The sequence below is a fragment of the Salvelinus namaycush genome, chromosome 5 (assembly GCF_016432855.1).
Source record: "Salvelinus namaycush isolate Seneca chromosome 5, SaNama_1.0, whole genome shotgun sequence".
NCBI lineage: Eukaryota > Metazoa > Chordata > Actinopteri > Salmoniformes > Salmonidae > Salvelinus > Salvelinus namaycush.
In genome coordinates this window covers 54236461-54262149 of record NC_052311.1, presented here as the reverse complement: position 1 = coordinate 54262149, position 25689 = coordinate 54236461, and the positions used below count along the sequence as shown (strand labels likewise).

General features: G+C 45.2%; 1 protein-coding gene across 2 annotated transcripts in view; it reads right to left on the bottom strand.

Moving 5' to 3' along the window:
- Positions 1 to 1789: 1789 nt before the first annotated feature.
- Positions 1790 to 25689, bottom strand: part of LOC120047665 (dynein heavy chain 5, axonemal-like) — a 57888-nt gene continuing 33988 nt past the window's right edge. For both annotated transcript variants that reach the window (XM_038993213.1, XM_038993214.1), the window contains exons 44-78: positions 25123 to 25327; positions 23171 to 23313; positions 20250 to 20384; positions 19871 to 19993; positions 19489 to 19702; positions 18991 to 19214; positions 18314 to 18512; positions 17908 to 18080; positions 17483 to 17613; positions 16984 to 17137; positions 16577 to 16844; positions 16191 to 16422; positions 15744 to 15858; positions 13178 to 13354; positions 12420 to 12623; positions 12005 to 12184; positions 11713 to 11850; positions 11482 to 11617; positions 10922 to 11238; positions 10566 to 10721; positions 9647 to 9829; positions 8981 to 9224; positions 8442 to 8556; positions 7974 to 8164; positions 7715 to 7836; positions 7273 to 7422; positions 5676 to 5921; positions 5041 to 5260; positions 4448 to 4653; positions 4109 to 4312; positions 3617 to 3832; positions 3039 to 3251; positions 2792 to 2944; positions 2390 to 2621; positions 1790 to 2126 (exon numbers count right to left, since the gene is read on the bottom strand). In XM_038993213.1, the coding sequence (XP_038849141.1) occupies positions 1975 to 2126; positions 2390 to 2621; positions 2792 to 2944; positions 3039 to 3251; positions 3617 to 3832; positions 4109 to 4312; positions 4448 to 4653; positions 5041 to 5260; positions 5676 to 5921; positions 7273 to 7422; positions 7715 to 7836; positions 7974 to 8164; positions 8442 to 8556; positions 8981 to 9224; positions 9647 to 9829; positions 10566 to 10721; positions 10922 to 11238; positions 11482 to 11617; positions 11713 to 11850; positions 12005 to 12184; positions 12420 to 12623; positions 13178 to 13354; positions 15744 to 15858; positions 16191 to 16422; positions 16577 to 16844; positions 16984 to 17137; positions 17483 to 17613; positions 17908 to 18080; positions 18314 to 18512; positions 18991 to 19214; positions 19489 to 19702; positions 19871 to 19993; positions 20250 to 20384; positions 23171 to 23313; positions 25123 to 25327 (6471 nt within the window). In that variant the 3' untranslated portion in view covers positions 1790 to 1974. The remainder of the gene's footprint in view (positions 2127 to 2389; positions 2622 to 2791; positions 2945 to 3038; positions 3252 to 3616; positions 3833 to 4108; positions 4313 to 4447; positions 4654 to 5040; positions 5261 to 5675; positions 5922 to 7272; positions 7423 to 7714; positions 7837 to 7973; positions 8165 to 8441; positions 8557 to 8980; positions 9225 to 9646; positions 9830 to 10565; positions 10722 to 10921; positions 11239 to 11481; positions 11618 to 11712; positions 11851 to 12004; positions 12185 to 12419; positions 12624 to 13177; positions 13355 to 15743; positions 15859 to 16190; positions 16423 to 16576; positions 16845 to 16983; positions 17138 to 17482; positions 17614 to 17907; positions 18081 to 18313; positions 18513 to 18990; positions 19215 to 19488; positions 19703 to 19870; positions 19994 to 20249; positions 20385 to 23170; positions 23314 to 25122; positions 25328 to 25689) is intronic.

Genomic DNA, 25689 nt, shown 5'->3' with positions numbered 1-25689 from the left:
CCTTCGACCTCTGTCTGTTTCTACTGCAGCTGGTGCCAATAATCTACCGTCTTACCCGTCTGCAACTACACGAGCAAACTCTGCCCCTTCACTTGTCTCAACACATTGTTTGTGTTACTAATGGTGCATTTACCCTGTCGTCTATACCATCCGTAACCAAGAGGTGAGGCGTGCACTGATACATCTGTGCCAAAGAAGGCCGGTGGAAAGAGAGCATTCAGGAAGAGGAGGATGAGGGGGGAGGACAGTATTCAGGAGGATGAGAGTCCAACAGGGGAGAGAAGAGGACCACAGAGGGATGGGGTGGGGCAGGAGGGGAGCAAGAGACTGCAACCAGACCCCTCTGTCCTTCCTCCTTTCTCTCTGGTTGATGTGTGACTCACTGATCTGATTGCAGGACAGTTGGGAAGACAGCTAAACTAATTGGATATTTTATTACAGTTGTGACTTCACGTGTGCTAGTTTTCACTGGATGTGTTTTGGGACCCATTTAAAGGATCATTTCGGTATTTTACAACGTTAGATGGTTCATTACCCTGTAATTAGTCTATGAGCCAGGAAAAACTGTAATCCATGTCTCGTATTTCTTTAAACAGCCACTACACACATTTCAGCTAACTTTAACCACCGCTAGATAAAAACCAATAGGAGTGATGGGGCAACTGTGTTTATCCTAGCTCATAGACTACTTTCAGAGTAAGAAACCATCTTACATGAGGTTAATAATGAATGAATCCTCTTAAACTGTGTTTCAACATCTTACTATGTGCGCTTGTAATAAGTTAACATGTTTGAGGTGTGTTTTCAGCTTTCACATCAGTGCTATTGGTCACTGGATATGTTTTAGGATGTACATGTGAGTTGGAAGATGTTTTTGTGTTGCTTTCAGGGTTGGGGTCAATTAAATTTTAATTCCAGTCAATTCAGAAAGTAAACCAAACTCCAATTCAAAATGTTCCTAATTGAAAAGCATTGAAAATAATTGGAATTTCAGCATCCATCCTGAATTGACTGGAATTTAAATGGAATTGATCCCAAGCCTGGGGCCTGTGGGGGGGTGGGCCTTTCCTCTTTTGTTCTCTAGTGCTTCTCTATTGTTCCTCAAGCAAGGGGGGGAGGCCGATGACATCACAGATTCTCATACATTTTTATTTACCCTTTATTTAACTAGGCAACTCAGTTAAGAACAAATTCTTATTTACTATGATGGACTAACCCGGCCAAACCCTTACCCGGACGACGCTGGGACAATTGTGCGCCGCCCTATGGGACTCCCAATCATGGCCGGTTGTGATACAGCCTGGAATAGTATTTTTTGATTTTATTATGTAACATATTTAGGAAGATAAGACAGTGGGATAATCTACATGTTGATGTGTAGATGTGCTGGTGCTCTCTTGCTTTTATCATTCTGATTTATCTTTTTTATACTGCTTTTGTTGTGTTTTTATATTCATATGTTACATTTATAATTTATATTCTGTCTCAGAATTCTAAATCTATAATGACTGAAATATGAACATTTTCTTAACAGGTACAGTACAAAGATGCAGCAATACAGCATCTACCAATGTATATTAGTCTAGTAACAACCATATTATGGTGAGTACAAAAATAAGGACATTTAGAATTATTCCTTCAAGTAAAATAAATAAGTAAACGCACACCCAAAATAGTTCAGACGTTCAATAATTGGGGGTATAGATAGTGCGTGCAACTTTATTTTTCTATTATTCCTGCAACCCAGTGATAGGTGCAACTTTGTTATTACGAAAGCTTGCCACTATAATCTAAATGAAGACACTTCCCTCATTTAATCCTTAAAGGTTACATTTCTCCAGCCACATCCCTCAGCTGTTTAACAACACAATGATGGGGTGTCAACTTTGTTGTTGTTTGAACTGCAGATTGCCCCTTTAACCACTGAAACACAGCACTTCAAGATGTAGGCTTATTATACAATATAGAAGTGGGTTATTTGACTTCACACAGCAGTGCCACACCACGTAGTATCCAGTACTCAGGCGGTGGAGCAGTCCTCAGTTCCACAGTAGCAATGTAATTCAGGTCCATCCTTACAGGCTTCTTATATATGGGACAGGAGTATAACCGGGCATCCTTGACACCTGAAATGACCACAGCAACGATAAACATCCATTACTTATACACAATGATCACATTAGTTTCTTTTTCACTGCATGTTGTCCATTCAGTAGGTCTGACATACTGTAACCATTGAAGACCACATTGTTATTGACCTAAAAGTTCTATATCATTCCCACTGACATGTTCAACATATAACGTATAGATGAAAACAAGGCGCAGCTAAATGAGATACTGTTCAATGAGTCTCTAGGAAGTTACAGTAACTACTGACTACAGCACTCACCATTATTTTCAGCATACATCCTGACTACAGGCATCATCTCAAACAACACTTTGGGTTTAGAGTCGATGAGTTTGCAGTTCCTCCTGTCCCAGCCCGCCCCCTCCAGATAGAGGCCGTACACATACACCCCCTCAGAGGGCGGCTGGGTGATGTCATCCTTCATCCACTTGGTCACCTCGTTGCACAGCACCATACGGTCTAGAGCCCAGCCCTTGTTTGCACGAGTGATCTCCTACACACACAAAAACAGAGTTACATAGACTGGCTTTGTCTTTGTAGCTTCATGATCAACTATGACTGTGTAGTGTGTGCAACCTCTAAATATAACCTCAGTGGCCTAGCCAAGTCAGTAAGTATGTTCAATTGTGAATGCATTAGAATGTGTGAATGTGCCGTCTGTACCTGTCTCATGGCGGTCAGGAAGCCCTGTGGGTTAAAGAACCCTGTCATCCAGAAACAGTTGGGCCGTCCTTCAAAGATCCACACCTGGAACTGACGGTTCCTATCCAGCAACTCAGTAAACCAGAACCCTAGAGTGCTGGAGGCCCATGACGCCTAGAACAAAGGAATACAGAAGTAGAAAATATAACACGGAATACATGTGTAGAAAACTGAATAAATGTGTACCCAGAGGCAGTAATAAACATACCTTCTTCCAACGTGAGGGGATGCGTGCGTCATACATGCAGTCCAGCGCGTCCCGTAGGTTCTCACTCATGATGATGGTGCCGTCGATGGCCAGTTTGAGGTCGGTCAGCGTGTTCCTGACCAGCACGATGACCCTCTGCATGCGGTCTATCTCCTGACGCAGGAAGATGTTCATGGGCTGGAGCAGACCCATCTTCTGTAGCCTCTCTCTCACCTGGATATATTGAAAACACGTTCTTGTGAAATTACACTTTAAATAAATGTTTATTTGATTTGATTCTTAACATATTGGAATGCAAATGCATAACACAGTTCTGAACATTAAAAAGTAAACCTGTATTGCAGTAAAACATTACCTTCAAAGTGCATCTCATTGCACTATGGGGTATATTAATGAAATTAATTTTATTGCATGGGTTATTGTTAGATGACTTGGCGTCATCCTGTGAGAGTTTTCTAACGATCTACCTTGCTGCAGCAAGGTATTATGGGAAATAATATTTTTAATGGCCAGCACTGTATTAATCATGGGTGATTATTTCCAGTAGGGTTAGCTAAATCCAGACCAGTGCTACTCACTTCAAACGGTACGTAGTCTGGAGGTAGTTTCTCCAGCATGTCGTCAGCTAGCCTGGCCACAATGGCCTCCCTGGTCTCCCCTCCGCCACTGGAGCTGTCCTTAGGCTGGATGGACAGGATGGTGTCCAGGACGTCTTTGGCCAGCTTGCTCTGATATGTTATGTCAGCATTGGGGTGCAGGCCAAACACCTCTGGAGTGTCGTAAGCCGGTAGGCCCTGCAGGGGAAAATACATAGGATTAGAGTCTGCATCTCTGTGCATTACCAAACTACAGTAAACCGTGTAATGCATTGTGGATATCTCATAAGGTGTTATAAGTACTTATAATGCATTATGAACAAGGTATTCATAGGAAGTGTTACCAAATGTCTCAATGCTGCACATAATGTATACAGCACACATCTTCATGCAGTCTGACTACATTCATTCAATATAATGTTACACAGCACTGTAAACTGCAGGAGAGACTTTGACTGTGAAAAATGGACTGACCTGAATGTATGTCAGATATTGGTCCACGTTGGTACACTTGGGAATGCTGTAGCCTTTGTAGAAATAGAAGTCAGGTCCAAACATGTTTTCACTGAACCAGACCTTGGCGAAGGTGTTGAGCAGACGCTTGTCATAGTCGTCTGTCACCCTACCGCCATACTGGATCTCCCCGATCATGTAGCGCACTGTATTCCAGGATACACCCTGGGGAGACATCAGACTACCATCAACACAGAAACAGACACATCTTACATAGGAAGACAGGTAGCAGTACTAACAGTAGAAGTAAAGATAGATCTTTACTTAGTTACAGCAGGAGCTTCTCGTCTCTGCACCTACCTTCTTGATGTCCATGTCGTCCAGGTGGTTCTGAACAAACTGCACAGTGGCGTTGAAGTCAGCCTGGTTGAACTCGTAGGGGATGTTCCAGCCCAGGGGGCCGTATTTACGCCTCTCCTGGACCGTAGAGTGGAGGAACACCACCCCATACAGCATGGGCCTCCACTGGACCATGTTACTGACATCCAGCAGGTCCTGGTTAATGCCTGGGGCAACAAACAAGAAGCTAGGGTTAGGATTAAGGCTAAGGTTGAACCGTGATATGGACGTGAATCTAGGGTTAGGGTTGAACTGGGATGTGGCCATGAAGCTAGGGTTAGGATTAGGGTTGTGGTTGAGACTAAGGTTGAACCGGGAAATGGACGTGAATCTAGGGTTAGGGTTGAACTGGGATGTGGACATGATGCTGGGGTTACGATTAGGGTTGTGGTTGAGGCTAGGGTTGAACCAGGATTTGGACATGAAGCTAGATTAAGTGTTAAGGGTAGGGTTGTGGTTTAGGGTTAACCGGAAGAAATGGGGGTGAATGTGTGTGTTTGTGTAGGTGCGTACACATGCATGCATATGTATGTGTGAACCGTGGTGTGACCCACCTCCATAAGTCCTCTTCAGCCCTGCCTTCAGTCCCTGTGGAGGCTCATTAGTGAACTTGTTGGACATCTGCAGCAGTGTGATGGGGAAGTGTTTGTGGACCTCTGTAGTAATCCACAGGCGGAAGGTCTCATGGACGGTGTCTGTCTCTGTCACAGTATCCATTAGCTCATCCATGAAGTCCAGGCCCAGGTGGCAGTTCTGGAGCAAGGCCCAGCCACCCTGTGTGTGCATTCGGGATAAAATACAAAATAATATAATACATAGTTAATTGTCCATATTGCGAGAGTGATTCATTACTAATGTCCTTATGTAATTCAATTAATAATGTGAGGGAGATGCATGTGGTGTTAGTCCATTTCATTTTTAATACAGTCTAAATCAATCACATTCATTTTCATTAACACATTGGTTCAATTTCAATTCATATTCCATCCCTATCGCAATTTGAATTCCCAATTTGATTACAAATGAGATGACATGGACCACAATTCATGGCAGAAAGCTGATTCCTAATAAGTTAGTTTCGCTCCCCAGACTTCCTCACTAAGCGCAATAGCCTGGGGACGAGGATAATTATAACTTGCCTGTTAGGAGTCCAGTCAGTGTGTACTGTAATGCTGTGTTCAGGACTCACGTTGGCCATGGTCTGCTGGAGCAGCTTGCGTGCGTGGACCTCCTGTCCCTGGCCCATGGAGACATAGCGAGTCTCTATCTTCAGCCTCTTCCCCAGGACGATGATGGAGTCGGTGGGGTCTGAGCCCATGGACAGGAAGCAGATGAGCGGGGTCCGGGGGTCTGACTCCTCCCACGTCTTCTCTAGGTCCAGGATCACTCCCTCTGCATACTTCTCTCCCATCGAGTCCATGATGTACTTACGGGCCTGGAGGATAACAGGTAAAGCATTAGTTAAAAAGTCACCTGCTACTAGATTCAAGAAATATGCAGTAGAAATACTCTCTAAAACTCAGTCCAAAGCTTTGATGAAAATACCAAAAAGAGTAGACATTTCATAAAGGATTATGTCTTGAATTGATTGATTGATTAATTACTTAATCATTCAATGAGAGTTACCGGTGTACCATGCCTGTCTCCGCACCACGTGCTCTCACCACTGGTGTCCCCCAGGGCTCTGTTCTAGGCCCTCTCCTATTCTCGCTATACACCAAGTCACTTGGCTCTGTCATATCCTCACATGGTCTCTCCTATCATTGCTATGCAGACGACACACAATTAATCTTCTCCTTTCCCCCTTCTGATAACCAGGTGGCGAATCGCATCTCTGCATGTCTGGCAGACATATCAGTGTGGATGACGGATCACCACCTCAAGCTGAACCTCGGCAAGACGGAGCTGCTCTTCCCCCCGGGGAAGGACTGCCCGTTCCATGATCTCGCCATCACGGTTGACAACTCCATTGTGTCCTCCTCCCAGAGTGCTAAGAACCTTGGCGTGATCCTGGACAACACGCTGTCGTTCTCAACTAACATCAAGGCGGTGACCCGTTCCTGTAGGTTCATGCTCTACAACATTCGCAGAGTACGACCCTGCCTCACACAGGAAGCGGCGCAGGTCCTAATCCAGGCACTTGTCATCTCCCGTCTGGACTACTGCAACTCGCTGTTGGCTGGGCTCCCTGCCTGTGCCATTAAACCCCTACAACTCATCCAGAACGCCGCAGCCCGTCTGGTGTTCAACCTTCCCAAGTTCTCTCACGTCACCCCGCTCCTCCGCTCTCTCCACTGGCTTCCAGTTGAAGCTCGCATCCGCTACAAGACCATGGTGCTTGCCTACGGAGCTGTGAGGGGAACGGCACCTCCGTACCTTCAGGCTCTGATCAGGCCCTACACCCAAACAAGGGCACTGCGTTCATCCACCTCTGGCCTGCTCGCCTCCCTACCTCTGAGGAAGTACAGCTCCCGCTCAGCCCAGTCAAAACTGTTCGCTGCTCTGGCACCCCAATGGTGGAACAAACTCCCCCACGACGCCAGGTCAGCGGAGTCAATCACCACCTTCCGGAAACACCTGAAACACCACCTCTTTAAGGAATACCTAGGATAGGATAAAGTAATCCTTCTAACCCCCCCCCCCCCCCCCCCCCCCCCCTTAAAAGAGTTAGATGCACTATTGTAAAGTGGTTGTTCCACTGGATATCATAAGGTGAATGCACCAACTTGTAAGTCGCTCTGGATAAGAGCGTCTGCTAAATGACTTAAATGTAAATGTAAATGTACCTGTGCGATGGTCCTGTCTGGGCACCAGGAGCGTATGAGCAGCAGGCGGTGGAAACAGTCCAGGCTCTGGTCATATGCATTAGGGATCACCTCCTCCTCAGGGGCCTCCTTATCAAACCATGCCTTCCACTGCTTCTCATTACAACAGATCTGGACACACACACAGCTCAGTACAATGACTAGTTCAATGCCATATGTGACAGAGCTTAGAGGAGTAAAAGGAGCACTGTAATCAGAGGAGCACTACAATGAATAGGGGGGTTTACCAGGGTGAGGGGGCCATGAAACATACTTATTTTGGGGGCCATGAAACAGACTTATTTAGGGGGCCATTTAAACAGACTTATTTAGGGGGCCACGAAACAGACTTATTGAGGGAGGGTATTAGAGAGTGGGACAACATGAAGTAGCAGTGTAAGAAAGCACCGCATGGGGAACACACCTGATTAAGGATATTAGAGAACTGCCACAGTTTACTGAGCTCCACCAGATTGAGCCAAGTCATGTCTAAGATCCACTTGGCAGGCTTATGGGGGCAAGCCTTCAGATCCAGAGAGGCACCTCCTGCATAGGACAGACAGAGGATGTTCTTTCCAAGTCAATGGTCTGTGAGCAATGAACAACATTTTGCTATTCAACATTTCAGTAACTGTGGACTACAGATTGGTGGAATTAATTGGAGGCCGGAGTTTGTTTCACACCTTTAATGAGGGTGAGGAACTCGGCGTGTTTCACGCGGTTACTCTGCATGTCGATCTTCAGCGTCAGCAGGAGGGTAAACAGGAATTTGTGCTCCTCATACAGACCCCTGGCTGCATACTTGTGCACCTCAAAGGTCATGTGCTCAATTACGTTCGCTATTCGCTTGCTGGTAATTTGACTTTTGGTTGATCTGTTCAGAAGGCATAGTGTGATGGTTATTATGTTAATATTAAAATATAACTGTTGCTATGGTTTCAGATATTATACTTCAAGAATCAGGCGACTCCTACAACTACACAAAAGGTTATGCAAAACCACAAATCCCCCAGTGTAACTTATCAATCCACTAATCATTCAATGTTTACATAAAATGAGTGAACCACATCTGAGGACCAACAATTCAAATGAAATACATAAATACAAATATATGTTATTCAGTATGAGAAAAAAGTGTATTGCTACTGTACCTGGCCAGAGAGAGGTCAAAGATTCCCAAGAACTGTCGTAGTGACGTTTGGTACATGACGTTAACCATGGACATCTCAGTGATGAGGAAGTACAGGATGCTGCCTCTGGTGGCCACTGTAACAGCACAATAACACACAGGCTGACAGTGAGTGACAGACAACGCTCATTCTATATTATCATACATCCAGCTCTGCTCAAACAAACTTGCCACTGGAAAAGTGTGAGGAACAGATTGCTCCTGAAGAACAGTCAACACAAGGTGGTTAGTGCCAGTTGCTATCCAGCAGAGCACTGTGATTGGTTGGTCAGCCAATCAAAAAAGAGCCCAAAATGTTTTGATCCTTACCCTAAAACAAACTGGTACAATACAACCCACCCAACTCACCAGGTCTGTACCGAGAATAACTCTACCCTAACCACAGTACAACCAACTCACCAGGTCTGTACCGAGAATAACTCTACCCTAACCACAGTACAACCAACTCACCAGGTCTGTACCGAGAATAACTCTACCCTAACCACAGTACAACCAACTCACCAGGTCTGTACTCCTCTCTAGCGATGTTGATCTGGATCTCGGTCTCGGCTGAGATCTGTAGTTTCTGTGTGACGTCCTCGGCGGTGCGCTTGGTGTTGCCCAGGACGATGATGAGGCTCTCGTCGTCCACCAGGGAACCCTGGGTAGAGGTCAGACGATACAGCAGGTTGTCCTCCAGCTCTTTCATCTTCCTCTTGTTGGCCGTTACATCTTCCAGCAGGTCTGTGCGCTCCTTCTCCAACTCCTAGATATACCAGGGATAGATAAGAGCACTGTTCAGACAATAACGTTCTTGTTGGCCGTCACATCCTCCAGCAGGTCTGTACGCTCCTTCTCCAACAGGCAGAAACACCGGTCAGACACAGCTCAGAACAAGAGAATTCAGACCAACAGCAAGAGATAAACAGGCACACCATTCAGACAGACAATGATTTTGGGTGTCATTTTTCAGGTCTTTTAACACTTCTCTGCATACAGACCTGGCTGGGTTCATGCTCTCTGTGTTCATTTGATTCAGTGCATTTCAAAATGGGTGGTCACGGTCATTATGTACAATTCTAATAAAGGGTCACTATTAAACAAGTACAACAAAATTACCTTTTATTGATACATTCAAATGTTTTTATCCATGATTTCATAAGCATATGATTGGACGTGGTTCCTGACCTGTTTCTCAGTGAGGATGACCCGTCCCAGCAGCTGGTCCTCCAGACCCCTCATGGTGACAGTGAAGTCTATGATGGAGGTGCGGGCGCTGATCTCTGGGGTGTACGCTGGGTTGGGGAGCTTGGTCGTCACATAAAGACGGAACCCCCCCATCACATCCACCTCCTTGTCTCCCACTTTCACCTGGTGCAGGAAGAGAGAGAGATAGTCATGAAGGGAGAAAGACAGTCATGAAGGGAGAAAGACAGTCATGAAGGGAGAAAGACAGTTATGAAGGGAGAAAGACAGTTATGAAGAGAGAAAGACAGTTATGAAGAGAGAAAGACAGTTATGAAGGGAGTTCTTGAACGTTGCAGATAGAAATGCCATGAATAGAGCTGATGTGATTCCTCATTTTACATGTCAGAGAGGCATGTTTGATCTTTGTAGCCTATTTCTATCTGAACGTTCCAAAACCTTCAATCCTGCTGAACGGGATTATGACATATTTCCGTGACGTCGTTTGCAACCAGAAAAACGTACCAAGCAAATGTTTGCCCGCAGTAACTGTTATAAGAGTAAATATAGCACATAGGCCACATGAATGTCGAGAGCTTGGGACTACAAGGTTCTATCTGCAAAAAGATGATTCAGAGATAATTGGCTTTAAAGTTTTGAACCCTCATTGGTTTGAATTGTGTCAGCGATTTTTATATTGTATTCTTATGAACTTAACAACATGAATTGGGGTATTTAGAGTACTATATAGGTAGAGAACATTGAACCGAACAAGGTTATGACAATAACAACATTTGGACACATTTTGCTCTCTATGTATTATATTAGAGAGAATAGCCCCAGAGATAATAACCCCATAACGATAATGTGTTTCATTTGATAATGTGATGATTGATAATGTGGTTAGGATAATAGTACATACCTTATAAGTGGAGCCCGTCTTGATGAAGTTTTTCTCCAGTACGTTGTCCAGTGCCGGGTCCAGCTCTTCCCCTACGTCCTCGATCAGTAGGGGGCGCCCCAGAGACAGGCTGTCCTCCAGGTGGTTCCTGAAGTACTTGTGGTTCAGGGAGGTGATCTGGGAACCACAGAAATGTCTCATTACTGACACAGCATTACACATAGTTTTTTACCAAGAAGGAAGATCTGACAGATCCAAAGGTTAGTTAGGCCTAAGCCTAGTGTAAGCGCTGTTCAGAAACATACAAAATCTATCGGCTGGACAATGGGAGGGCATAGTTATGGGAGAGAATAGTGTGAAAATGAATGCAGTCCAACCTGCAGCTCATTCCTGGATTCTTTATTTTTTATCCAGATCTTGCCCTGGGTCTGAGGGTCTATGAGGAGAGGGAAGCGTGAGGCCTTGGTGATGATGATCCCGTTCTGGATGGATAGGTCATCGTTGGGCAGGCCCTGAAGGTTCCACTCGCTGACCGTAGGTGCGTCGATCAGCATCTCGGTCAGGTTGAGGTTGTTCCCGAACGGGATGTGTCTGGTCTTCATCTCCCTCTGCCAGTCGGTCAGGAGAAGGTTCCGGAACTCCTGGTTGAAGGGGCCGGAGTAGGACAGAAAGGCTGTGGCCAATAAGACGTCACCTGAACCAGGAAGTAAGCACACATAGGTTGGTTCACGCCTCCATCCTACTGTATAGCATAACTACAGATAAAATACTAATACGCATTGAAAAATATGGTACAGAAGCACCCGGAGCATCTCCCCCCAAAAATAAGATGTAGAGAATTGTAGACAATGGACAAAAGGTCATACGAAGCTTTTGGGAAAGTTCGCCCTGTTATTACTGTAAAAAAGGCGGAGAAAAAAGGGTTGAATGAACCCACCTACAAGGCGCTTGGTCTGGGCGGCAAACTCTTTGCTCTGCTCTGTCCAGCGCTCCTTCTCTCCAGCCAGCCCACTGATGAGGCTGGAGGCCGTCTGCATCTTGTGTCTGCAGCGTTCAGCATCCTCCAACAGAGTCTGAGAGAGAGAGGCAGAGAGAGAATATATATTTTTAACAGAATATTTGTATTTATTTTTTAATCTAAGGCATTGAGATAAGAGGTGTTCAGTACCTGTTTCTCCAGCATGGCCTTCTCATACTCTGCTTGGACCACATCCAGCTCTGCCTGCTTGTCATCCAGCTCTGCCTGGGCCGTCTGCAGGTCTATGTTGGCTATGGCCAACCGGTTCTGCTGCACTGCCAGGTTAGCCTAAGAGGAAATACAGTATCAAATATTAACTGGACACTCGGGGACAACAAAATGTACTGGAAACAAGAAATCAATTAGCAAGTTTGTGGTACACATGTCAAAGGTTATCAGAGAGGCGGGTGGTGTTACACAACACCACCGGGGTTAGGCCCACCTTTAATGGGAGCACCTCCTTGTTGATGGAGAAGAAGGAGGCCATGGCTTTGGTCCAGGAGGCCAGACCAGCCACGTTTCCACACACGCGCTTGGCCGTCTCCAGGGTGTAGTCTGGCATGTCGAAGTAGGGCAGCAGTAGCTCCACCATCTCCTCATTGATACTGTCTTTGGGGAATTGCTGTTAGAGAGAGACAACAGAGTCGGAGATCTCAAAGCAAGCTGCCATTGCATCACCACTGAAGTTGATTTCCTGGTCATATGTGCCTGTAGTGCAGTGTCTATAGTGTAGTATGTTACTGTAGAAATGCACAGTGTAGTAATATTACAGGATGTAGACGTTGTACCTGCACACTGTAATACTTTATTTGCTTATCTAAGTAATATTACTTAGATGCTGGCCATCTGTTTCCTACCTGCAGACTGCCCAGGAAGTTCCCAGCAGTCATGAGTTTGAGGGACTCCTGCCAGGAGGGCATGGTGCAGTTCTTCTCCGGGTCGATCTTCACCGTGTTCACCCTCCTCTGGAACAGCAGCAGAACACAGTCCATGATCCTCATGATGAGGTGGGGAGGCCGACCCAGGGTCCGCACCGTGGCAATGTCCGACGGCTTGATGGTCTGATGAATACATGAGGAAGGAATACAACTACATGAGTAACTGAGGGAGCGTTCATTAAATATTCTCACCTGAGAGAACTACCACATTGAGCAGGGGTGGGCAATCATTTCAGCTCGAGGGCCACGTCAGGATTTCAAAATTCAGCGGAGGGCAATTTGCGGCATAGAAAAAGGGCAGTTATTTTAAAACATATAGGTCCATTATATTTTTTACAGACTTTCTATATAGTTTGACATTCAAGAGTGGCCTGGAGTGTTTTTTAACCCAAGATAATCATAAAACATGTTTTTACTCCAACCTCTCCTGGGCGACTGGGCTCGTATGTTGCCCACCCCTGATGTTGAAGGACAAGACTTGGGTCAAATACATTTGTCAAAACTGATTCTGTTTTTTGGGGGTACAATGGAACCAATGGAATTGTCTCAAAAGTGTAAATTCCAGCTTAATCAAATGCATCCATGGTCAGAGAGGGACACACCAAACACACTCAGAAGAACCCCCTTGTCACCCACTCACACCACCCAGGCCCCTCCCATCCCCCCTCCCAACAGACCTGTAGTGCACCCTCAGCCTCCTCCAGGGCTGGCTTAGCAGCCTCCAGCTTCTCCTCAGCGAAGGCCTTGTCAGCAGAGATGCTGTCCACTATGGCCTGAGCCTTATCCTTGACCTTCTGGACCTCCACCTTGACCTTCTCTGCTGCCTGGGCCTTCACTGTCACCACCTTCAACACCTGAGACACAACAAACCATCACAAGAGAGACAGGAAGTGAGGTGCATATTTTGCATAAAGCAACAGTTAATATGCAATATGAAGAGTGTTGGTCCCATGTTTTATGAGCTGAAATAAAGTTGATTTATTTTTTTATAATTTCTCTCAAATTTTGAGCACACATTTTTTTAAATCTATGTTAGTGAACATTTCTCCTTTGCCAAGTTAATCCATCCACCTGACAGGTGTGGCATTCCAAGAACCTTGTGCTGGGGACAATAAAAGGCTCTACTTTCCAGCTACCCAGATAAAGCACTAAATAAACTTAGGTTAGTGCTAAATACGGCTGCTAGAATCCTGACGAGAACCCCAAAATTTGATCATATTACTCCAGTGCTAGCCTCCCTACACTGGCTTCCTGTTAAGGCAAGGGCTGATTTCAAGGTTTTACTGCTAACCTACAAAGCATTACATGGGCTTGCTCCTACCTATCTTTCCGATTTGGTCTTGCCGTACATACCTACACGTACGCTATGGCCACAAGATGCAGGCCTTCTAATTGTCCCTAGAATTTCTCAGCAAACAGCTGGAGGCAGGGCTTTCTCCTATAGAGCTCCATTTTTATGGAATGGTCTGCCTACCCATGTGAGAGACACATCGGTCTCAACCTTTAAGTCTTTATTGAAGACTAATCTTTTCAGTAGGTCCTATGATTGAGTGTAGTCTGGCCCAGGAGTGTGAAGGTGAACGGAAAGGCACTGGAGCAACGAACCACCCTTGCTGTCTCTGCCTGGCCGGTTCCCCTCTCTCCACTGGGATTCTCTGCCTCTAACTCTATTACAGGGGCTGAGTCTCTGGCTTACTGGTGCTCTTCCATGCCGTCCCTAGGAGGGGTGCGTCACTTGAGTGAGTTGAGTCACTGACGTGGTCTTCCTGTCTGGGTTGGCGCCCCTTAATTGGGTTGTGCCGTGGCGGAGATCTTAGTGGGCTATACTCGGCCATGTCTCAGGATGGTAAGTTGGTGGTTGAAGGTATCCCTCTAGTGTGTGGGCTGTGCTTTGGCAAAGTGGGTGGGGTTATATTCTGCCTGTTTGGCCCTGTCCGGGGGTATCATCAGATGGGGCCACAGTGTCTCCTGACCCCTCCTGTCTCAGCCTCCAGTATTTATGCTGCAGTAGTTTATGTGTCGGGGGGCTAGGGTTAGTCTGTTATATCTGGAGTATTTCTCCTGTCTTATCCGGTGTCCTGTGTGAATTTAAGTATGCTCTCTCTAATTCTCGCTCTTTCTCTCTTTCTTTCTTTCTCTCTCTCGGAGGACCTGAGCCCTAGGACCATGCCTCAGGGCTACCTGGCATGATGACTCCTTGCTGTCCCCAGTCCACCTGGTCGTGCTGCTGCTCCAGTTTCAACTGTTCTGCCTGCGGCTATGGAACCCTGCCCTGTGCTACCTGTCCCAGACCTGCTGTTTTCAACTCTCTAGAGACAGCAGGAGCGGTAGAGATACTCTCAATGATCGGCTATGAAAAGCCAACTGAAATTTAATCCTGAGGTGCTGACCTGTTGCACCCTCGACAACTACTGTGATTATTCTTATTCTCATTATTCTCATTTATGAACATTTGAACATCTTGGCCATGTTCTGTTATAATCTCCACCCGGCACAGCCAGAAGAGGACTGGCCACCCCTAATAGCCTGGTTCCTCTCTAGGTTTCTTCCTAGGTTTTGGCCTTTCTAGGGAGTTTTTCCTAGCCACTGTGCTTCTACACCTGCATTGCTTGCTGTTTGGGGTTTTAGGCTGGGTTTCTGTACAGCACTTTGAGATATCAGCTGATGTAAGAAGGGCTATATAAATACATTTGATTTGATTTGATATTAAAATGTGCAGTTTTGTCATACAACACAATGCCACCAATGTCTCAAGTTTTGAGGGAGAGTCCAATTGGCATGCTGACTGCAGGAATGTCCACCAGAGCTGTTGCCAGATAATTTAATGTTAATTTCTCTACATAAGCTGCCTTTTAGAGAATTAGGCAGTACGTCCAAGTGGCTTCACAATCTTAACCACGCCAGCCCAGGACCTCCACATCCAGCTTCTTCACCTGCGGGATGTCTAAGGGGGTGGGGGTGTTGAGGACTATTTCTGTCTGTAATAAAGCCTTTTTGTTGGGAAAAACTGATTTGGCTGGGCCTGGCTCCCCAGTGGGTGGGCCTGGCGACCAATGCCCTCCAAATTGACAAATTTCCTTATATGAACTGTAACTTAGTAAAACCTTTGAATGTTGCGTTTATATTTTTGTTCAGTATATGTACACTTCAAAGTTCTGGTATTGGTATTTGGTAAGTCTGTTGCTGGGAAACAAGAGATAGAGGAGTAGCATACACCAAACATACACACACACACACACACACCATGTCTGCCTTCTCGTTGGCGATCTGCAGCTCCTTCTCTTTGACCTCCAGCTCTTTGCTGAGTAATGCTACAGACACAGAGGCCTCCCTCAGCTTCTGAAGACCTGTGTTCATCCTGATGGGGAAACAGAATGGGATCAGCAATCATTGTATTATACAAGTATACCAGGTAAGTTCAGTCTAATCTTTCTTGAACACATATTAATGAGTACACTATGACTAAAAGGCAGAATACTAAGAGAGTGATATAGCACAGTGTACACCATATATTGGTATATAGAATACTATATAATACTAGTATTATATTAAATCATGTGATAGACACACAGCATTACGATAGATAAATGCTGTGAAAAACATCTACCATTAGACCATGGTGTACTGTGAAGTCGCATGTTCCACATAGGAACGAAGAGCATTAAGAGAGTAAGGAAGTACTGTAATTACCTGTGTGCCAGTGTCTGCACCTCGGAGTGCTTCTCCTTATAGATGGTCTTGTATCCCTGGATGAAGGAGAGGTAGGACTTGGGAGTGACATGCGTGGCGCGGCGGTACCGCTGGAAGTAATCTACACACTTCTCTGCCACGCCGTCCTGGAAGGAGCCCATACACTGCACCACCTCCCCCTTCACCACGGTCGAACAGTCGATGTCATAGGTGGACAGGAAGTGCTCAGACACTGGAGAGTAAACAGATTGGAGATTGAAGCAAATCACTATTAAAGTGTGTAGTGTACATTTATACTGTATGTGCGCATACAGAGACGAAAACACATGCTTACCCACAAATGGACACCAGCGGACACACACACACATACACACACACACACACACCTGCGATCAGAGCATCTTTGGGCCAGCGGCTGAACCAGTCCATGGTGCAGCCGGAGATGAGGGCAGGGAACTTCAGGGCTCTGTTCCGGAACTTTTCCCCAACAGGAGAGAAGCAGAGAACCACGTGTAGGTTCTGTCTGACCCTGCTCATAAAGTAGTCATGGAGATTCTCATTGGTCGGTGGTCGCCGAGGAAACTCTCTTTTCATGACTGGTGTGAGGTCACTGATGATCTCGTCAATTTCGTCTCGAGCAAACAAGTTCGACACCTGAGAAATCAGCACAATATACAACAACAGTTATCCAAGTTATAATGGAGTGCGATGTTTTTTTCTCAAACACAGATTGACACAATTTCTTGAAAATGCTCTAATGTTTTACGTGTGTTCATGTGATCAATGTGCAGACCTCTCCTGATGATAACACATTATTCATGTACTCCAGGAAAGACTCGTCCTTGATCTCGTTATCAGTGAAGATGAAGCTGATGCCTTTTCCCTGCTGGCCTGCTGTCCTGTACAGACCCTTCAGATCCTCCATCAGGTTAGCAGTGTTGTACGAACTGAGGACAGAACACAGGGATGTTACAGGTGATAGCGAAGGTGTGAAAATACATATTTTTCACAATGAGTATTTCCTCCATTCCTCCAATGCGTTTCGAGAAGGAGGCGAGGATAGGGGACGTGAGGAATCGAGGAAAGACAAATTGCAGAAATGTAAGCAAAGCTACCATCTACAGGAGGACAACAGAACTGCATGACCACGTTCAATACATGATAAACGCCTGTTACAGTTGTAGAGGGACTGTATGAGACCGTGTGTCTGTTCCAATGCCCTTCCGACCATACTACTTAGTATGAAGTATGTAGTAGTATGCTAGTATAGACATTGGAGGGTGTGTCTGTACCGTGTTAGTGTGATCTGAAAGGTCTTGTAGCCGGCGATGAAGGAAGCCAGTTTAGTCAGGCTCTGCTTGCCTGATCCCCCCACTCCTACCAGAAGGGCATTCCCTCTGGGGGTGCGGATAATCCTGGAGATCTACAGACAGACAGACAGGCGGAGTGTTAGAGTGGGAGAGACCTTTTCCGTTCTTATATCAAGTGATTTGATGCGTACACTCATTGGGGACTGACTTTAAGATAGCTAAGCCTTTCAAAAGCTTCCAATGTGAATGTTTAGTAATACTTTTTATGAACACCCTCTTTGTAATGTGATTTAAGCATGTTTTAAAATAACTTATGATCTATACACAATGCACTATAATGCATGACAAAGGTGGTAATACTTGCTCATGAACACCTATAGGGGAACATAATGACAGTTTCCCTCTACCTTGACAAGGTGTATCATAGCATCTCTGAAGAACACCATGTCCATGCCAGCTCCTCTGATGCTCTCGTTGTACTGGCCAAGGAACATGTTGAGCCTGTCCATTAGGCTCTCAAGCGACTCGATGGGCTCATACACCTTGGGCATCTCAAAGTCTGTATCCTCTGGCTCCTCACCTGGTGGGGAAAATGGAGTCATTGTCAATGCCAGATTATTCATTCAAATGATCCAACTCTGCTAATGTAGCATGCAGCTAGTTTTTCTTGGTTTGGCAATATTGAAGCACTTTGAATTTAAATAAAACATTTCTTTTGTATTTATTATTGTATATATTCATGTAATATCATTATAATATAATTATTGTATTTATTCACATAACCTGAAATTCAGCTTTAAACTCTGGCTATACCTGTAGCTTCAGGAGCATCTCTTAGGAAGTCAACAAAGTAGCCGTCTACTCCGAAGTCGACCACAGCCCTCTCTTCCTCTCCTAGCTCCTCCTCTACTAGCTTGGCCAGGGCCCTGTCGAACCAGGCTACATCTTCTGGCATGGTGAACCGGTCCGCGATCACACGCTTACACTCATGCTTCCACAGCTGAAGCAACACCTACAACATACAGGGTCAAAATAAAACAAACTTTATCTCATGGAAATGTTAAGTCTACATTCACAGAACGACTGCTGATTAAATGTCTAGAATCTCACTGTAACTTAGGACAGAAGTTCATTCAGACCTTTGGATCCAGTGAGAAACCTTTTGATATTTATTCCTCTAGTTGTATTGGATTGACTGATTGATTGATTATGTTAATGTCTTTCAAGAGGAAATTCAGTCACACTTTATTTGGATAGTCCGGATAGTCCATCTGTAGAGCATGTCATACTATCAACAAACTATCTGTTGATAAGCAGCTGCTTGCTAAGGTTACAGTAAGGGTTAGGTTTAGAATAAGGGTTAGGGTAAAGGTTAAGTTTAGGGTTAGTTGATAGTTGAAATATTACTGATAGTCTGTAGAGCATCTACAGATGGACTGTCCAAATAAAGTGTTACCGGAAATTCTCTTTAGAAGTTTTAATGGACTCACAGTAAGAGAGTTGACCACCTCAGCGGTTGGGTTGAGCATGCCCTGCCAGACTCTGGACAAGTCTCTGAGGTTGAAGATGTAGTGGAACTTGGCCGGAGTGGGCAGCATCTTGACCTTGGTCATTTGCCACAGCCGACGGGTCAGCGGCACCAGCTTGGCCACAGTTCCACGCACCTCTTCTGTGAAGCCTCGCCGGGCACAGTAGTGTCCTGTCCCGATGACTCCTGGTCAGGGAAAGAAATGAGGTGAGGGGAAAAGGGGTTGACGACATGAAGGTGGGTGAAGCATTGAGGTAAATAAGTTAAAGAAAATAGTGTTTTTATTGAGAGATATATATAATGGTGTAATTATATATGTATATATAGATATCTAATATAGTCAAAATTCAAACAAGCCCAGTGTCAATGGATGAGAAGTAGTACAGGTAACTCAAATTACATGGTCAGAGTCTCCACACAGATGCAATTCCAGAGTTTTTAATTAAGGAGCCAAACCCACCAAATATCTTGTCGATGGATGCGTTGGAGGGCAGGGTGCAGTTGAAGATGGAGAACTGCCTCTTCAGTCTCTGTGGGATGTCGTTGCGGCCTCCCCCTGGGTGGATCATCGCTGCCAGGAACTGGATGTCCACTATATTGGTGAACTCCCCCGGCTTCTCCAGATTGAAGAACCCATTCTGTTCCATCAGCTGGCGGACTATCTCATTGGTGACCTAAAATGGGGTGAGTCAAATTAGGAAATTAGGTAAAAAGGCAGAATAAGCTGTACACTCTCGAATTGCAATTTCATATGGTAAGGTTTCCCAGGAAAACAAATGGGAAAATTTAAATTTTTGGGCTTTCGCTATGGTGATTTAATGAGTGCTGAGTTTGAGTCCGACCTGATCTCCCCATTCGTTGATGACTGGCATGTTGATGTCGTCCACAAAGACGGACATCTTCTTCCCTGCAGGAGGGCCGTAGGTGGTGCCCATCCGCTTGTCCACATAGCTTTCCACAGTCCGCTGGAAAGAAAGAAAGATCGGGTTGAGTGTTTCATCTTTACAGACAGTGAATAAAGGAACAAAACACACATTTGAAGTAATGTTACTGTAAATAAATGGCGCATAGACCTGAAGTAGTCAGATAAACTTTCTGACAAGTGACTGGAAAACATTTTCATTCATTCACAACTGATCTTAGAAAGTCCTACCCATCTAAAACTTGAAAAGTTAGAGTAAAGAGCAGGAAGTGTGTGGTGTTGTTTTGGAGGTGTAATACCTGGAACATGAGTGGAGTTGTGGCGGAGGAGAAGTTGAGACTCTTGGCCATGTGAGTTTCGGGGTCGTACTTTGACATGTATCCCTTGATGATGACGGTCTTGGCTGTGCCTTGCTCTCCGATCAACAACACACCCTGCGACAAAACGAGGAAGGGATTACTCTTGAGGATCTGACCATGATCACATGGCTAGGGGGTAATTTATCCTCCACATACAAGCCTAATTAACAATACGTGTCCACTCAGAACAGGATTGCTGATATAGGATCAGTTTAGATTATAATAAGAATATACAGTAAATTTGGAAAGTATTCAGACCCCTTCACTTGTTTCACATTTTGTTACGTTACAGCCTTATTCTAAAATGGACCCAATACCCCATAAAAACAAAGCAAAACAGTAAAAAAAATTTTTTTTGCAAATGTATTAAAAATGAAAACTGAAATAATACATTTACTTTAAGTATTCAGACCCTTTACTCAGCACTTTGTTGAAGCACCTTTGGCAGTGATTACAGCCTTGAGTCTTCTTGGGTATGACACTACAAGCTTGGCACATCTGTATTTGTGGAGTTTCTCCCATTCTTCTCTGCAGATCCTCTCAAGCTCTGGCAGGTTGGATGGGGGCGTCGCTGCACAGCTATTTTCAAGTCTCTCCAAAGATGATCGATCGGGTTCAAGTCCAGGCTCTGGCTGGGCCCCTCAAGGACATTCAGAGACTTGTCCCGAAGCCACGCCTGCGTTGTTTTGGCTGTGTGCTTAGGGTCTGAGGTCCTGAGCATTCTGGAACAGGTTTTTGTTCCAGGATCTCTGTACTTTGCTCCGTTCATCTTTCCATTGATCCTGACTAGTCTCCCAGTCCCTGCCGGTGAAAAACATCCCAACAGCATGATGCTGCAAGCACGATGCTTTACCGTAGAGATGTTGCCAGAGTTCAATCTTGGTTTAATCAGAGCAGAAAATCTTGTTTCTCATGGTCAGAGTCCTTTAGATGCCTTTTGGCAAACTCCAAGCGGGCTGTCATGTGCCTTTTACTGAAGAGTGGCTTCCGTCTGGCCACTCTACCATAAAGGCCTGATTGGTGGAGTGCTGCCGAGATGGTTGTCCTTCTGGAAGGTTCTCCCATCTCCACAGAGGAACTCTGGAGCTCTGTCAGTGACCATTGGGTTCTTGGTCACCTCCCTGACCAAGGGCCTTCTCCCCTGATTGCTCAGTTTGGCCGGGTAGCCAGCTCTTGGAAGCTCTTGGCGGTTCCAAACTTTTTCCATTTAAGAATGATGTGTTCTTGGGGACCTTCAATGCTGCAGACATTTTTTGGGTCCCTTCCCCAGACCTGTGCCTTGACACAATCCTGTCTCTGAGCTCTACGGACAATTCCTTCGACCTCATGGCTTGGTTTTTGTGGGACCTTATATAAACAGATGTGTGCCTTTCCAAATCATGTCCAATCAATTTAACTTACCACAGGTGGACTCCAATCAAGTTGTAGAAAACTCTCAAGGATGATAAATGGAAACAAGATGCACTTGAGCTCAATTTCGAGTCTCATAGCAAAAGGTCTGAATACTTATGTAAATAAGGTATTTCTGTTTTATTGTTTTAATACATTGGTAAAAAAAAATCTAAAAACCTCTTTTCGCTTTGTCATTATGGGGTATTGTGTGTAGATTGATGAGGAAAACAATACATTTAATACATTTTAGAATAAGGCTGTAACGTAACAAAATGTGGAAAAGGGTAAGGGGTCTGAATATTTTCTGAATGCACTGTATATACACTACATGACCAAAAGTATGTGGACACCTGCTCATTGAACATTTCATTCCAAAACCATTGGCATTAATATGGAGTTGGTCCCCCTTTGCTGCTATAACAGCCTCCACTCTTCTGGGAAGGCTTTCCACTTGAAGTTGGAACATTGCTGCAGCTACAAGAGCATTAGTGAGGTTGGGCACTGATGTTGGGCGATTTGGCCTGGCTTGCAGTCGGCATTCCAATTCATCCCAAAGGTGATCCATGGGGTTGAGGTCAGGACTCCATGTAGCCCAGTCAAGTTCTTCAACACCGATCTCAACAAACCATTTCTGTATGGTTGCTTTGTGCACGAGGGCATTGTCATGCTGAAACAGGAAAGAGCCTTTCCCAAACTTTTGCCACAAAGTTGGAAGCACAGAATCGTCTAGAATGTCATTGTATGCTGTAGCGTTAAGATTTCCCTTCATTGGAACTAAGGGGCTGAACCCGAACCATGAAAAACAGCCTCAGACCATAAATCCTCCTCCACCAAACTTTACAGTTGGCACTATACATTCGGCCAAACCCAGATTAGTGTCCGTCCACTGGCGGCGAGCTTTACACCACTCCAGCCGACGCTTGGCTTGTGTTCGGCTGCTCGGCCTTGGAATACCATTTCATGAAGTTCCCGACGAACAGTTATTGTGCTGACATTGGTTCCAGAGGCAGTTTGGAACTTGGTAGTGAGTGTTGCAACAGAGGACAGACGATCTTTACAAGCTACACGCTTCAGCACGCAGCGGTCCAGTTCTGTGAGCTTGTGGGGCCTACCACTTCGTGGCTGAGCCGTTGTTGCTCCATGATGTTTCCATTTCACAATAAAAGCACTTACAGTTGACCGGGGCAGAAATTTGACGAACTGACTTGTTGGAAAGGTGGCATGCTATGGCGGTGCCACGTTGAAAGTCACTGAGCTCTTCCGTAAGGCCATTTCACTGCCAATGTTTGTCTATGGAGATGTCATGGCTGTGTGCTCAATTTTATACACCTGTCAAACAATGGGTGTGGCTGAAATAGCCACTAATTTGAAGGGGTGTCCACATACTTTTGTATATATATTGTACAAAGGGGACTTGATCCTAGATCAGTACTACTACTCAGAGACCCTTTGTGAATATGGACACCCACCTTGCCCTGTTTGGCGATGGTCTGGATGAGGAAGTCAGTGCGGACATTGTCTACGTTGGGGACCAGGATGGATCCGTACTCTGGGGTGAGGTCTGATGGGTAGACGTACTCCTCTACCCGTGTGTTCCAGTGGATCCACTGACCTGCACACACAGGAGGACATACAAGAATAAGTCATTGAAAAACAAATAATACGAGCATCATGAACACCATCCACGATGTCCTCAGCTGGAAATACTTTCGTTCAGTTGTACAGAATGACTGTCAAATAGATAAATTACCCTTATTCTGCTCAAAAAGGACAACATTTTTCTGATGATAATACCCACCGGAGGGTGAACATATCATGAAAGACTGGTAGCAAGCAGGACTAAGGTAACACCAACATCAGCTGTGCAGGTGAATTTAACGCATATTGATGGTTTAATGAGAGATCTGATGGTGATATTTTTAATTGAGCAAGAGCACTGTGAAAGATCAATATGAACTTATGATCTACACTGAACAAAAATATAAACACAACATGCAACATTTTCAAAGATTTTCCTGAGTTGCAGTTCATATAAGGAAATCAGTAATTTGAAATAAATTCATTAAGTCCTAATTTCACATCACTGGGAATACAGATATACATCTGTTGGTAACAGATACCTTTAAAAAAAAAAGGGGAGGGGTGTGGATAAGAAAACCAGTCAGTATCTGGTGTGAGCAGATGTGGCACGACATATCTCATTCGCATAGAGTCGATCAGGCTGTTGATTTTGGCCTGTGGAATGTTGTCCCACTCATCTTCAATGGCTGTGCGAAGTTGCTGGATATTGGCAGGAACTGGAACACGCTGTTGTACACATCGATCCAGAGCATCCCAAACATGCTCAATGGTTGACATGTCTGGTGAGTATGCAGGCCATGGAAGAACTGGGACATTTTCAGCTTCAAGGAATTCTGTACAGATCCTTGCGACATGGGGCCGTGCATTATCATGCTGAAACATGAGGTGATAGCGGCGGATGAATGGCATGACAATGGGCCTCAAGATCTCGTCACAGTATCTCTGTGGATTCAAATTGCCATTGATAAAATGCAATTGTGTTCATTGTCCGTAGCTTATGCCTGTCCATACTATAAGCCCACCGCCACAATGGGGCACTCTGTTCACAACGTTGATATCAGCAAACCGCTCGCCCACACGACGCCATACACGCTGTCTGCCATCTGCCCGGTACAGTTGAAACCGGGATTCATCCGTGAAGAGCACACTTCTCCAGTGTGCCAGTGGCCACCGAAGGTGAGCATTTGAAGTCGGTTACGACGCCGAACTGCAGTCATGTCAAGACCCTGGTGAGGACGGCGAGCACGCAGATGAGCTTCCCTGAGACAATTACTGACAGTTTGTGCAGAAATTCTTCATCAGCTGTCCGAGTGGCTGGTCTCAGACAATCCCGCAGGTGAAGAAGCCGGATGAGGAGGTCCTGGGCTGACGTGGTTGGACGTACTGCCAAATTCTCAAAAACGACATTATGGTACAGTATGGTATGAACAACAGCTCTGGCATTCCTGCAGTCATCATGCCAATTCCACGCTCCCTCAAAACTTGAGACATCGGTGGCATTGTGTTGTGTGATAAAACTGTACATTTTAGAGTTGCCTTTTATTGTCCCCAGCACAAGGTGCACCTGTGTAAGGATCATGCTGTTGAATCAGCTTCTTGATATGCCACACCTGTCAGGTGGATGGATTCTCTTGGCAAAGGAGAAATGCTCCCTAACAGACATGTCAACTTAAGCTTTTTGTGCATATGGAACATTTTTGGTATCTTTTATTTCAGCTCATGAAACACTTTACATGTTGTGTTAATTTTTTTGTTCACTGTATCTTCCATAACAGTAAAAAGAGGACTGAGTGTGTGTTGTGAGTTTGTGGAGTCTGTCTACTGAACATGTACCCCTCACCGTCTGTAGTGACGTGGTAGTCGAACATGGTGTCCTCGCTGTCTGATGGTATATCTGGGAGGTCCAGATGGATGTTGTCGTTTCCACGGAGCCAACTCTCCATCTTCCTCCTGTCTTCCAGCTCCAGTAAAGCTCCGATACTCCACATGAGAGCAAACACATAGAGACGCTCCACATGCTGCCTGGACACCTCCCCACACTGCTCCTGGAACACAACAACAGTCACTATCAACACAACATACTGTACCAAAGCCCTTCTACATCTTTATATCTACTATATTTCCTACTTGGTACTCAAATTAATCAGTCACCTACAGTAAAGGGAAATGGAAATCCACCCTCAAATAGATGCAGAGTCCAGAGAGTTACAGTCCAACAGTAATTGAAAAGAGTGCTTAAGGAAACACAATGACAGGATTAATTAAATCAGTTAGGCATTAGAACATTCCAATTTGTCTCTATGAGGAATGTGGGGGCAATTCACTCCAACAGTATTCATAGAGCTCAGTGGTGTAAGGATATGATCCCCCTTCTGCAGGGTTTTTAATATGGTTGGAGTATGGAGGT